The sequence below is a fragment of the Castor canadensis genome, chromosome X (assembly GCF_047511655.1).
Source record: "Castor canadensis chromosome X, mCasCan1.hap1v2, whole genome shotgun sequence".
In the NCBI taxonomy this organism is placed as follows: domain Eukaryota; kingdom Metazoa; phylum Chordata; class Mammalia; order Rodentia; family Castoridae; genus Castor; species Castor canadensis.
The window spans coordinates 102,230,704-102,246,171 of record NC_133405.1 but is presented as its reverse complement, the minus strand read 5'-3'; the positions used below and the strand labels follow the sequence as shown (position 1 = coordinate 102,246,171).

The window sequence follows — 15,468 nt, the reverse complement described above, 5'->3', positions numbered from 1 at the left end:
TGATTTATCTTTCTATAAAGAATGTTTCATCATTGATATTTTCTTTGAAATAACAAAACACTAAAAATCATCTATTCTTGAGGAGGGATGGAAGAACTTTAAGAAAAAATAAAAATCAGTCAAAATGTCCCTATATGTCTTCCAAAGCCTAACCCACAAAATAGCTATATTGCATGGTCAGGTTTTAATAAATCTTGCAAACAGCCTTTATGCCCCAAAACATAAAAATTTCCATTTCAGACAAAAGCAGGCTAAGCTTTTCATTGCAACCAAGCCCCATCAAGTCATTCCTGATAGAGTCTGATTAAGCGGATTGCTACATAAAGAAGGAATAGTTTCCTACAGGCTAACACTAAATCTAGCACAGTAATATGCTTTTCACATATTCACTCATTCACAAAATTAAGTGAATACCTACCGTGAGTAAACTCTATATAGGCTGAGTATCCCCAGCCTCAAAATCCAAAATCCAAATTTTGAAATTTTTTGAGCAACTACATGATGCTACAAGTGGGAAAATTCTACACCTGACCTCATGTGATGGGTCACAGGTAAAATGAATAAAGTTTATTCAACATCTCCAAGACTAAAACAAAAAATCACCCCTCAAGCCCCCTTAGCTGCGATATACAAACTTTTGTTTCAAATACAAAATTATTTAAAATATTGTATAAAATTACCTTCAGGCTATGGGTGTAAGGTATAAATGAAACAATAAATTCTGTGTTTAGACATGGGTCTCCTCCCCAAGATACCTCATTATATATAAGCAAATATTCCAAAATCTGAAATCTGAAACACTTATAGTCCCAAGTATTTTGGATAAGGGAAATTTAGCCTGTACTGTGTATGTGCTTTACAAGTTAGACATTGATTGACACTACTTGAGAATTCATGTAGACATAAGGCAGAACAAGGGGCACTAAAGAGGTGGGACAGTACAGAGTACAGGTAATCTTTTGCACTCGTGTGCAAATATTTTCAAATATCACAAGACACTGGGGTGCTGGTGGCTCATGCCTACAATCCTAGCTACTCAGGAGGCAGAGATCAGGAGGATCACGGTTCAAAGCTAGCCCAGAAAAAAAGTTTGTGACAAACTCAAAAAAACCCATTGTGAAAAAAGGGCTGGTGGAGTGACTCAAGGTGTAGGCCCTGAGTTCAAACCCCAGTATTGCAAAAAAAAATAAATAAAAAAGCATGGGTAAAAATGATGTGCTATCTTTTTGTTATCATTCATGTATTTGGACTCAAAGTAGTTATCTCTGCTACTCAGGTGCACTGTTTTGTCATATGTCAGGTTCTTCCACATTATTATACAATTCCTCATATAGGAATATTTTAATGTCCATTTATTTATTTATTGGTGGAACTGGGGTTTGAACTCAGGGCTTCATGCTTGCTAGACAGGCACTTTACAGTTGAGCCACACCACCAGCCCTTTTCTCTGTTAAGTATTTTTGAGATAGGGTCTTGGGAACTATTTGCCTGGGTTGGCTTTGAACTGTGATCCTCCTGATCTCTGCCTCCTGGGTAGCCAGGATTACAGGCATAAACCACCAGCGCCTGGCTTTAATGTGACTGGTTGAAAGTTTGAGGGTGTTTTGTGCCCCTCCTCCCCGTTTCCTAGTGTATCATGCAAAGAACAGACACTAAAAATATTTTTTAAATGAAATGGTTACAATGAAAAAAAGTAGCTTGCCAGTTGTATCAAATCACTCAGGTGTGGTGCACAGAAGCAGCATCAAGGTTCTACCTAACATGACCTGACCATACTCCTCAATATTTGTTCCTTTTTAATTCCATTGCAATGAAAAGCTTAGCAAGATAGAAACAGATAAAAGCTCAAAGAAGAAAACACAAGGATTTATAAGCAAATTCACTTCATATTAAGAAAGTATGAGTTTTATTTAGCATTATATTTGAAGCACTAATAAGAATAAAGGAAGAAATTAAGGATAAGATTCCACATTCTACTTTAAGGAGTCTCATGATAATGAAAGCACACACGGCCTGTAACCAATTTTGAAAGTAGGAAATGTCATGTTTACAATACAGAAAATACACTATGGGGACATCCTATCAAATAGAGATGATCTGAATAACTGCAGTCTTTTGGATCTGAAAACTTCAATCCACATTGTTCTATTATTTGTCCCAATTCCAGCCTATGGAACCTGTATGGACAAAACAATACAAAAAGTTTTTTTTTTGGGGGGGGGGGCAAAGAAGGCTCTTAGAGAGGGTAATGTTGGCCCTGAGAAACCAGTAAACGGCCCAGTGTTCAACCAACATAATACTGTCAACACCTGAAAGCTTTAGTACTTCCATCTCAGACTCAATCAAGGAGATAATCTCTAAGCTACAATTTCATGATTACACAGAAAATAACAGTCCTTCAGATATAGCATTTTTAAGCAACTTCTTGGTGAAGGAGCCAAAATAATAATTAGGATTTTTAGAAATGAAAGACAAGATGCATTTGAGACTAATGACATGAATCAATGACCAAACTATGTGTTCCCAAAATAATTAGTTCTGCCCAGGTTGCCAGGATAAACAAATAAAAAAATTAGAAGCTAACATATAAGAATGTATTTTTAAAACTACAAACATCAAAAAAGGAAAAGCAGCTTTACACATGTTGTAGTACTTCCTTAGAGTATTTTAAATGTACAGTTAATATATAAGCAAAGTAAGAAATACAGGAAAAAAAACACCTAAAGATTGGTATTATAGTACATCAGTAGTCTGTTTAATATCTTTAATAATTCTATTATTTCTAAAGCTTTCCACAAAAGGGCACTACTGTTCTTTCATTCATTGCAAACATCTTAAGAAAAAAAGTCAGCCCTAATAGTGAAGCTATAATGACAAATTTTTAATTACTGACACTATACTGCAAAGCACAATGAAGAACATCTTACTTAAATAAAAGATAATATTTCATTGGGCAATAAAACCAATGCATTTTTTTTCTTTATATATACATCTATATCCAATGGTGATATTATATAGGCTAGTTTCTTAATAGATGCAAATTTAGAAAAAAATGACAAAAGCCATATTTGCTCAAGAATGCTATTATTGTTCACATACCACATAGGTTTTACAGCAGATACTAGTTTGCCAAGCTTCAGATGGCAAAACGCTAAGTTGTGAATTTGATATTGTCCAGCGAGTTGTTTCTCCTTGCTCTGGAGAGTCTGCAGCATGTGCTCTTGAGAGCGCCACCACTTCTCTTCTCACAGGTGGATTCACTAGAGTAGAATATTCGTGTCCTTAAGATGCAAGGCCTAGCAAAAAGCCTCCCACAAATCCACTGGATATCACAATGTTCTGTTTGATAAATTCTGTTGCCTAAAAAACAAAGTAAGTTTCAACAAACTCTTAATTATGCTACAACATGGATACATCTTGAAACATTACATTGAGTAAAATAAGAGACAAAAAGGGACAAATGTATGATTCTACTTATGAATAATCAAATTCATAGTCAGAAAGTAGAACAGAGGTTACTAAGGGCTGAGGAGAGGGGGAAATTGTGGAATTAGTATTTAATGGGAACAAAGTTTGTTTGAAATGATAAAAATAAAAATTCTGCAAATGGATAGTGGTAATGATTGTACAGAAGGGTGAATGTACTTACTGCCTCTAAACTGTACACTTAGACATGGTTAAAATGGTAAAATCTATGTTATATACATTTTGTCACAATAAAAACATGCAAAATTTTTAAATGCTTTTAATTATTGAATCTGAAACTAAATAACATTCTCAGCTATTAACCTTAATTTAATAAACAGTAAGCAAATATTCCTATGCACCTACTGCTGGTGCCCAACACCATGCAAGATCCCAGAGCTGTCCATTACAAACTGAAGGACCTTAGAGCCCAGAGGCAGCCCCAGTACGCTCCTTGCCTACTGAGATAATAGGTATCTGAGCAGCAATAATCTTGTAAGTAAAAAGAAATCTATAGCTGGCAGAGTGGCTTGAGTGGTATAGCACCTGCTTTATAAGTGTGAGGCCCCAAGTTCAAACCCCAGTACCTTCAAAAACAAAACCAAAAATCTCTGTATAAGGCAGATGTAAATGATTCATTCGTCAAGTTACTAACACAGATGATTTAATAAACTGCACAGAGCAGACACAATGATAGTTAATAGTCCATTTAGCCAGTAAGAAAAATGTAAAAAAATCATTTTGATAAAATAAGTAACCGAATAAAAATTAACCAAATGAGAAAGCTATTATAAAGAGTCAGAGTATGAGATGTTCTGCCTAGGTATGTGTGTGTCCTTGGGGTGGGGGTGGGGGGCTTGGCAGCAAACAAAAGGAAAACAACCCAAAAACCAGACAAGAGAACTGTTTAAGATTAAAAAAAACTCTAGAGGTGATATCCAAATGTAAAACATAATTCTTGATTGGAAAACAAAGTCATAAACGATATTTCATGGGAAGATTTTAATATAAACCATACATTAGAAAATATATGTTAAATTTTTTTGATTAATAATTAATGGTATTAATTATTGTATAGAATATCTGTACTCTTAGGAGATACATGCTGAGGTAATCTGGGAAAAAATATAAATCTCACCCACAAAAACACAAAGCAAATGCAGCAAAATGTGAACAATTTTGTAAATAAGTGAAGGATATTTGGGTATTTACTTTTGTCTTTCAACTTTTCAAATGGTTTGGAAATTTTCAAAAAAATAAAATGTTGGGAGGGGATAAAGCAAAAACAAAGCCAAGGGAGATTCAATTCTAAACAGAGTACAAGAAAAAAAGGGCAAAATACACATAAAAATGTTAATAAAACTAACATATTAGTCATATTAATAGAACAAAATATATATTTTCAAACTACTCTATCTCAAGAAAAAAGTTAGTAGTTTTACTCTATACCTCATATATACACATATACATTTACAAATGTACAGGAAAATTTTTGAAAGAATATTGTCAGCTTTTACATGCAAATGAAAGTGGGTGGGAAATGGCAGAAATGGCTATGTTAACTGCCAAAAAAATAATGACTGATTTAAATGGTGGATTGATCCCAAATTTTACTTAGCACTCTTTTGTTTAAAAGAAGGCAATCCTCAGTCACATTTTCTATTATGTGAGATCCACTAACTAACAACAACAAAGAAGCCAAAACTGTATATAGTCTTACTTCTTCAATTATATTGTTGATTTCAGGTGCTGCTTTATTTGCTCGTTTCTTAATCTGTCTCTTTGCTTTGTTTACATCTTTTTCAACTCTCTTCCAGTCGATCTGCACATAGCCACTGTGACTGGCGATCTGCATAAATATAATGAAAATGGCTATTATCCAGAAGTTATATGAACATTTAGATTTTAAGAAATTCATGAAAGCCAAGCACTGGTGGCTCACGTCTATAATCCTAGCTACTCAGGAAGTTGGAAGCCAGCCCCAGAAAATAGTTTGTGAGATCCTATATCATAAATACCCAACACATAAAAGGGCTGGAGGAGTGGCTTAAGTGGTAGAGCACCTGCCTAGCAAGCATGAGGCCTTGAGTTCAAACCCCAGTACTACCAAAAAAATAAAGAAATTCATGAAGCTTATAAATAACAAACTGTTACTTATTCCCTAATTTATTCATTCAGAGGTACTAATCTATGCTAAGCACTGATCAAGGGAGACATAAGTCCCTATTCTCCAACAGTTCTGGGATAGGGAGAATAGACATTAAACATAAATAATTACTTAAATGTGATGAACACTGAAAAGTACAGTACATGATATGAAAATATTTTGAAAATCATATCATAACTGCACTAAAATTCTATCATACCTTTTGGGATAGGGAATCAGCTAAAAAGATACAGAGACTATCTAACTTATATAGCTAATAAAAGCACCTTATAATTAAGTAGATGTTTAATCACTATAAATCAGAAGCCAATCAGATAAGTCACGAAGAAATCTAAAGTAGAGTGGTACAGGCCTTTCAAAGACTCTGACTCTTTAAATTAAGAATACTTTCTGATAATTGCTTTTGAAAGTAGAATGGTAATTGCTTTTGAAAGCAGAATAGAAAAGAAATATATACCTTACAAGTTTTATGTTTTAAATTCTTTTAATAAAACTATAGCTAAATACCTATTAGTCATAAGAAAAACCTTCATATGGTGCTACTGAGACAATGCAAAACCTGAACAGGATCCACAGAATGAGTGTAATCTAGTATAGTAACTTAGTGTCTACTAAGTAAAATAGTAAAATAGTAAAATCAGTAAGAATAATTACGAGTAGTAAACAATTAAGCCATACACATAATTATAAATCACTTCTATCACACTTATGCTTTCTTTGTAAGTTTTCAATACATTAACTTTTAATTATTGTATTTAACACATACAATAATTAAAATACTTAACCATACAAAATATTTCAAATAAAAATCTCTGATCTTATATAAATAGTTTGACTGGAAATCTTAGGTTCTATTTTTCCTGCGATTGACTCCAGAAGAACTGTTTATCTGCATTTCTTCCTGTATTTACTCACCTACTAGCACTTCAAACTCCAGCCTCAGCAAAACAGAGGTGATCAAACTTAACAGCAAGCAAAAGCTTTTTCTGGTACTACTTGACACAGTAATTTGGAACACAGGAATGGAGGTGATAATGAACCTTAGGGAAAGGAGCCTTTTCTACATATAAATTGAAAATGTCTTACTTACTTGCACTAAGTAATCAAACTAGTGGATTACTTTGAAGTTTCTGGAAATTTTAACTTTTTATTGTGTCTCAACATATTTTCTTACTCAATCCAAAGCTTGTGAGAAGTACAAAGATTTTATGTCTGCATGGCTTTATTCTTTGGTAAGAATAAGCCAAAACTATTACCTATGCCACCACCCATCAGCAATCCACAATTCAACTACTATTTTCAAGACTTAACATTGTAAGGTATGAAGTTTAAAAAAAAAAAAGTTAATCTTTGTGCCATGAGTTATACTAATGATGAAAAATATTCAAAAATCTTTATATTACCTGGGGTGACTGCTTATCTCCTAATCCCTGGCAAATGAATAAAGGAAGCCACTTAATCTGATTAAACAAATTCTCACAAACACCATTGTAGACACAATGAAGATATTTTTAGACAGCTATTTGTTACTGAAAGTTAATAAATCTGAGGTTATCTGAATGACAACGACAGTGAATAAATACTAAATCCCCAAAGCTGTATTAACCAACTTGGCTCAAGTAAGACTTTAATAAAGTGACTGGGCTAGATGATCCCAAAGGATCCTCTCATGTCTAGTAGTGAGAGAGAGGATCTCTTTCAGATGCTGATATGACCCACTATCACTGGACAGATTTCCATGAGAAGTTCACTGGTATCTTCCCTTGGTGACAATCTGCTCAAATTAAGGATACCAGTCCAAATTGAGCAGCATGATCTAGTACAGAGATGACCAAGGATAAGCAATGTGTTCCCAGTGGAATTCAGGTACATTCAACCTAATTGACAAATAGCTCCTAAGAATGGACCACACAGGATTCAATTCAGTCTTGTTTACCCCCAAAACTCATCTGGGTAATTCCAGGGCAATGCGAACTTGTTGAGGGAAAAGAAGAATCTGCTAAGAGTTCAAGGTGGTTGCCTCAAAGGATGGAAAAATGAGGGTGGAGAGGGATGCAGAGGATTATTCTAATCTGTTAACAAGCCTTGCACAAGTATTTGACCCTTTGAATTATGTGTATATATAACTTCAAAAAACCCAAAAGATTTATATACCATTGTCTATCTTTTTTAAGTCAAGTGAAGCAGTGGGAGTGGAGAAGGAACAAAGATATCTGTAACTAATTGTTATCAATTACTTGCAAACGCTACTACACTCAGACCAGCCCCATTTTCTATTTTAAGATGGCAGTATGATAAATATATACTGGAAAACACTTAATATTGTTATTAACAAGGCCTTAAGTTTTAAGTAAACTAATATTTATTTTTAAATATTAGTAAAAGTTATAAAAATATGGAAATGGGCCTAAAGAACATTAGGTAATTGGCTTAAAAGCCACTTAGTCCTCTATTTCCTCTTTCAGGTTCCTCTTACTAAGTTTGCAAAGCTAATTATATTTGTGGGGGAAAGTGGTCTGATGCTGACAGGACCTGTGTTCTTTTGCCTTAGAGACTTCAAAGAATACATGGACTAAGTGTAGAAAAGTAGGAAAGAGACAATGGCAAAATGTGGTTTGAACAGTATATACTGAGTGGACTGAAATGAACGTCTGAGAACTTGACATGCAGAGTAGATTAAAATATATAATTTTCTCTATTCTGTGAACAGAACTGATAATTGAGTTTTCATAATGATGATAAAATTAAATATGTTCTTGATTCTATACAAACCCAAGTCAAGATCAACTTAAGTAAAATTCTCTTCTGTATAAAAACTGGCATATTTATCCAAAGGACCACATTTAGATATTAATCATAATCATTTTCACTTCTTAACACAAGAAATAAGTAATTGCTCCTAATACTGTCGCTAATAGAAAGAAAATCTATTTTAAAAACTGCTATTTAGTAAACAACTCAAAATTAGTTCTTGACACATATGAATCTTACCCCTTTGTACTTAAGGCAACTACTCTGATTAGTACAGGATTAATGACTTAGTTACTGAAGTCATATTTTGGTTGCTATGAACATCAATTACTTTTTAAATCTAGTGTAACTAACAGTCCTCTGTATCTTTAAAATTGTTGGTAACATTCATTCCCAGAGATTTTCAATTTTAGGATTTACTATATTTAATCTTTAGGGAATGGTATTTCTGGGAAAATATATGTCAAACAAACATGAATGTTAGATAATATCCTGATAAACATCCTCTGATGGAAAGCATTTTTAGACCTTAAAGAAAAATGAATAAAACTAAAATTTTAATCCACATGCCTCAGAAACAGGATTATGGATATTTTTTTAAAACTAATTTTCCACTTTCTATATTATTATGCTAGGCAAGCACTCTTCTACTGGAGCCATACCCCAACCCTTCTATATTATGGTTCTTTAGTTTTATTGGGTTTTTTTTTAAAGCAGGGTCTTGCTATGTAGCTCTGCTGCCCGGGATGGCCTCAAACTCTGATCCTTTTGCCTTAGCCTCCTGAGTGCTGGTATTACAAGTATGTGCTACCATGCCTGCCTTTGGTTCTTTAATTTTTAAAAATATGTTAGAAATTGTTAATAGCAGCTTCCTTTGGGGAGAAAAGCTGCATACCTAGGAAATGGGAAAGAAGAGACCTTTGAATTTGTACACATGCATTTTAAATATAGGTTTGAAATAGTCAGGATGAGTAGGTTGTATTTCTGCAGAAATGTTTACTCTGCTAGGGAAATAGTTAAGGGAAATTTGGGTAGTAACAAAAAATGGATTTTTAAGTTTTAAGTTTTAATAGTTATCTTTGTATTTTATTTTATTGTGCTGGATGGGGTACACTGTGGCATTTACAAAAGTTCTTACAATATATCAAATATATCATACTTGAAATCACCCCCTCTACTGTTCTTATTTATCCCCTCCTCCCCCAATTCCTGCAATAGTTTCAATAGGTATCATTTTTCCATTTACATACATGTATAAATAGTTATCTTTTGCTTAAAGAACTTAGAAGTATTTAATTTATTGTCTTTCATAACAGATGTCAGCTTTCAAAACTCATTGTAGTTTTTCTATAAACTGATGTCTAAAAGAAAATGTCTACCTTCTATTAAATGGATAGGAGAGAAATGACTAAACTTGATGTTCTCAGTCCCCAAAGGGCTACCTATGTAAGCAGAGGCAAGTACAAAAAGCTCTGACATACCTGAAGAAGAAGAAAGCCACCGCCTACTGCAGTTGCCGCAAGTTTTCCAACCTTCTGGAATAAAAATCCTGCACACCTTTAATCAGAGAAATAACAAAAGATAAGAACAATCAGTGACGTACTGATCCCTCTCCCCTTCTACTTTCTATTGCTTTCCTAATAAAATCTTAATGTCTTCCCATTTCTTTTGATCATGTTCCTTACCTGTCTACAAACCTTCAATACTTCCCTTCAGTAATATAGGCTAGTAAAAAAATGCACCATCTAAAATGTCTGAGATTTGCTGCAAAATAAGGGATGGAGAAAAAAGGAGGATTTATAGGAAAATAATGGCACTGAAACTTAATGATGAGTACTCGGGGGTTCATTATATTCCTCCTTCTGTATTTGTATAAGTTGAAATTTCCCATAAAAAGTCATTTGTTTTGTTTTGTTTAATACAGTCAAGATGTTTCATATACTTGACTGACACTCACTCTACTCAAACCTGTTCCACCTTGAAGAGGAAGATAGCCTTGAAACAGGGTTGTAAAACGTGGTAAACTGTCAATTAAAAGCTGTAACCTCGGACAGAGCTGTGAGGAATTGCCCATTAGAGCCATGCAAAAGTTCAGGACCGAGATGATAGGCACCATGCAGAGATAAGCACCCATTCCTGCCTTTCTTTGTCTCCACTTGTAAATAAACTTTCCAAAGCAGGACTCCCCTGCTGTTCTTATCTAAACCTTAGATCTCTAACCCACTACTAGCCCTACTTTATGGGAGAGCACATTCCTTGTAACCTGATACCCTACACTGCCTTTTAAATATCCTGTGAACCCTTTGTTCAGGGCTCAGACACAGGTATACATCTGGGCCCGCTAGCGTAAAATTAAAATTTGAGTTCTCCACTCCTCCAAGTGTCACTTGGTTTCTCCTCTGACTATACTGCCACAACAACCTCAATTTCCAAATAGGTCATCACCTTAGCTTGACCTATTAATCTTCCTGGTTCTAGGGATTCTGTCTGGGTCTGCCTATCTAAAGCTTTCCTACCCTTTAAGGTCTAGGTATAGTTCCACTTTTCTACCTACACTTCAGTCCACATTTCCTATAGCCTCATTGTCTATATCTATTTTTATATTAAGTCTGTTTTGTCACATCTATCCTGGAACAGTGTGAGCCTATACATCTTCCAGTGAGCTCATACCCCACCCTCTAGGATTCTAGATTTCTAACTCTAGCCTTCTGCACTGAATTGGTGTCCCCCAAAATTCATATCCTTCCTAGGACATCAAAATGTGATCTTATTTGAAAACAGTTACTGCAGATGTAATTAATTAAGATGAGGTCATACTGGAACAAGATAGCACTTAATCCATTATGAGTCATGTCACAGAGACACAAACACACAGAGGGAAGATGACCATGTTATGACATCAAAGGGAGAGAGATTAGATTGATCTATCTATAAGTCAAAGAATGCCAAGGACTGCTGACAAATCACTAGAAACTAGGAAACAAACATGGGAAATTTCTCCCACTGAATCTCCAAGAAGGAACCAAAGTTGCTAATACCTTGATTTCAGACTTCTAGCCTCCAGAACTGTGAGGGATTAAGTCTCCATTGTTTTAGCCTACATTGTGGCGCTTTGTTACAATACCCCTAGGAAACTAATACACCTTCCTAAATGGAAAATTTACATTTCAAATTATATGATGGGTTTCTCCAGTACCTAGAACCACATATTCAAAATGTCCCAAAGTAAATATCTTTCTAGTAAAAACAGCTGTTAGTAAGGTCCCAATTTATAAGTGATAATACCATTCTCCAGGCTTGCCACCTCACATTCATCTCAGTCTCTTTCTTCTTCATTCATGGTACAACTGAATGCAAAGTTCTATATACCCTATTCCCATTATCTGATTTTGTCTTCTTTCCATTCTTAAAGGCATCATTATCTTGGTAATGATTTAGGCTTTTATTACCTCGCTTCCAGACCACTCCAACGGCACAAGAACTGGTCTTCATATCCTCTATGGATCCTAACAACCACCCATCCTGATAAGTTTTTATTTCTTATGATGAAAATCCTATAGCTAAGAGCTAGAGTTGTGGCTCAAGTGGTAGAGTACATGCCTAACAAGTACAAGACCCGGAGTTCCAACCCCAATACCACCAAAACACAAATAAACAAAAACCCCTACAGCTAAATACAATCTCAGCAGCCTCTCATTCATGTCTTTAATTGGTCTGGATTGTTAACTAGTTAGATTAATGCCTACTGTTTCTCCTTACCATATACCACAATGTCACATTATTTTTATACCCTAAGAAGATTCCAAAAAGTTGCCAAACCCCAGTGCCACCAAAAAAAAAGTTGCCAAAAAGTTGTCACACTGAATCTATATTACAGTAGAAGTTGTCACAACAAAACACTTATATTAGTGTCCTATTATACAGCTCCTGAATATAATCCAAATGTAATATAATTACTAATGTAATATTAGTTTTAAGAATATACCTCTTATAGGGGAGTTAGCAACAAAGGCTCAGGAAAAGGAGCAGAAGCAAGTAACCAGGTCTCCACAACATCCCAGGTTGGGTGCTCCAAAACCTTGTATATCCATTGCTTGATGTCATTAGTCACTAAGATGAACCTACTAACTTCTGCTGCTCTGTCTCTAGGCTTTCCAAGCAAACTTCTTCTACATATAGGGCTTCTTACCAGGTTTGGTCTACAAGAAGAATGACCTAATAATTCTATTTCTCAATTATTCTTTAGTATCTTTTAATAGTGTGCTTTTGGCCCTCTCACTAGCCAATCGAATTATGAGCTTATTTAAGCAAAGGGTCATACCCTGAATTATGGGGATAGAGGTCCAATCAGCCTATGGTGAATCATCTCAATGAACAAAACCCTCACCAGAAGTCTCTCATCTAATCACCTCATCTAATCTCTCATCATGCAGGCTTTTTTCATAAAGCAGTGTAAATAAGTACACATTATGGATAAATATTGTACCTTTGTGCCATAGAATCTTCACAATGGGTATTTCTACATAAAACAGCATTTACAAAAATGCACAAAGAATGCACCATTATTCCAAGGTGCATGAAAAACAAAAAATCTATACATAACAAGTGGAAGTATGTAAATATTTAAATTAACATGACATGAGTTTAATTTACAATCTAAAGAAAAAAATGAATATTCACAAGTTAAGCACCCTAGCTAACTTCAAAAATTGTCTAAGGTCATCAACATTTTCAAAACAAAGAGTTGAATTTGTTTCTGCCCCTTATTACCTAATCTTTTACTTCAAATACAGAATTTGATCCACAGCAACGACCATATAAATCACATGGTCTGAGTTGTTACTTGGTTTGATTGTTAACCACTCCTCCACAATATTATTGAAGAGTAAGCAGTCTGTTAACACCAACGCAGAACCAATGTTCTCAGTTCTTCTTTAAAACATCATAATCGTGGGGGGAGGGGAGATAAAGGAGAATGATGGACAGGGTGAATTCAACTATGATATATTGTAAGCACTTTGGTAAACGTCATATTGTACCCCCAGTACAAAAATAATTTAAAAAAAATAAAGTTACAAAAGAAAAAAACAACATATCATAATCTGAACCAGCCCACAAAAAAAAAAAATATCAGCTACACAGTCATCAATAATTTTTAGCGAGCATTTACACTGTTCCCTATAGGGCTGACAATCCCAGAGGCTAGTTCTGCTGTTTCTGACACTGTTGGAAATTTTCCAGTTGTTGGCACTGAATGCCAAATAAAAATGTAAAATTAACTCACATATTTCTTCCTGTCTTCTATCACTGTGTCAGATCCACTACATTTGCTGAACTTGAAAAAGGGGGGAAAATATATAATCAAAGGAAGGATAAGGAGGGAAGAGAGAAACCAACGTGGTGGTTATGGGGGAGGAGGATCACCAGAATTCAACAGGGCATCTCTAAAGGGAGAGCACACCAATTATATCAGAGAAAGGCCTCAAAGTGGTGCTCTTCTGGAATTTACAGTGTAGACCCACTAAATGTATGTATATGGTGACTCTGGCCCATTTACAAAAGGACAACAGCTGGACTCCCAATGAAATACAACGAAAAGGATGCTGTTCTCACCAGCCAGTCACGCCACCCGTTACAATCTGGGTAGCTACTGAGTATTTTTCTACCATAGGTCCAGAACTGTGGCCAAACACTCGATTCCACCAGTGGTGTCTTCTTGCATACTCAGTTAAATCCAACACTTCGTATGAGTCGTCATCACTTTCGTACTCTTCAAAACACAAAATGGAAATAAGAATCAATCTACAGTCAGAAATGTCTCATACTTTAAAAAAAGAAAAAATCTGTTAGAACTCACTGCTTCTTGTGGTCTACAAATAAAAATGCCCAGATGGAAACTAATGAGCGTTGTTAATTCCTGAGACTAGGGCCTCAAGAGTAAAGAGCCTGGCAATAACACCCCATCTCCTTTCCAAAGACCCAGGGACGCCGGGGGTCATGGAGCCAGGGCCATCTGGGTTACACACCAGAGAGGGGTCACCCCGCAAATTAAGGTACGGTCAGGGTCAGAGCAGGGTCCGTTTTCACCAGGGGGTAGGGCAAAGAGGGATGGGGGTCTTCCTCTGAAAGAACAGGTTAGGAATCAGCAAGAGAAAAATCACTTCTGCGTGGGGCTCAAAAAAAAAAAAAAAAAAGGCCACGCCGTTTGAAGGTGAAGACAACGAGCCAGACGTGGAGGTAGGGCAGGGACTGTGTTGGGGGGTCCGGGACCGCTTTCTGCCTGAGCACCGCAGAGGGTAGGGAGAAATCTAGTTCGGAGGAGGTGCTCAAAGGGGCTGCCTCGAAACAGAGCCCCAGGAACCCTGGAGCAGGGGAAGGAAGCGCAGTGGGAGCAAGGTCGAGAGCTGTGAGCCGCGTCCCAGATATTACTTCGGGCCCCGGCCGCTCACCTTGGGGAGGGGGGTTCCGGGACGCCATGATACCGCCAGCGGCCAGTTCTAGGGTGGTCCCCACCCGCCCTCCTCTCCCCCGCACTTTAAGGGCCGCTCTAGGCCGAGGGAGAAGTCTATGGTCTCTTTTTTCCCTTCCTCCTCCTCCTTCAGGCACCCTGTCCTGTCACCGCCCACTTCTCACGGCACAGGATCTTCCGCGCAGGCGCACTGGCATGGATTGGGGGCGGGACAGTAGGCTCACCGCCCCCGCGGTGGGTTATGGGAATTGTAGTCCGTTGCTCTCCTCAACTGTGACTTGGTTATTCTCCCCTTCCCCACCGCCTAGAATTTTCATAACCATATTTTAGTTATTTTGCGAAAAAGTCTCAGAGCTGGAGGAATGGGTGGAAGGGCGGCACATGGGGGTATAACGGGAAAACCAGTTTGGTATTGACAGGCTCCCCTTGATCGAATTTTAGTTAGGAGGCTCCTCTGAAGCTTGTTGTTTTTTTTTTTGTTTTTTTTTTGGTGGTGGTACTGGGGTTTGAGCTTAGGGCCTCATGCTTGCTAGGCAGGTGCTTCTACCCCTTGAGCCACTCCTCCAGCCCGAGGCTCTCTTTTAATTATGTCTCTTCCTTAGTTCGGTCTTTGGCC

The 15,468-nt window shown here is 36.5% G+C and overlaps 1 protein-coding gene across 1 annotated transcript; it reads right to left on the bottom strand.

Annotated features, from left to right (window-relative positions):
* Positions 1–1,883: 1,883 nt before the first annotated feature.
* On the bottom strand, positions 1,884–15,008 carry Fundc1 (FUN14 domain containing 1). The gene is made up of 5 exons (XM_020184439.2): positions 14,833–15,008; positions 13,997–14,153; positions 9,865–9,940; positions 5,186–5,314; positions 1,884–3,360 (listed from the first exon to the last, which is right to left on the bottom strand). Exons 1-5 carry the CDS (start codon positions 14,858–14,860, stop codon positions 3,283–3,285), a joined length of 468 nt encoding a protein of 155 aa, XP_020040028.2. The 5' UTR covers positions 14,861–15,008; the 3' UTR covers positions 1,884–3,282.
* Between the last annotated feature and the right edge of the window lie 460 nt (positions 15,009–15,468).

Bases quoted from the DNA above. Each gene is read 5' to 3' on its own strand.
- Fundc1 (XM_020184439.2), bottom strand. From the start codon at position 14,860: ATGGCGTCCCGGAACCCCCCTCCCCAAG. The intron at 14,154-14,832 runs GTGAGCGGCCGG...TGTGTTTTGAAG, and splicing joins CCGGAACCCCCCTCCCCAAG to AGTACGAAAGTGATGACGAC. The intron at 3,361-5,185 runs GTAAGACTATAT...TTTGTTTTTTAG, and splicing joins TCAACAATATAATTGAAGAA to GCAACAGAATTTATCAAACA.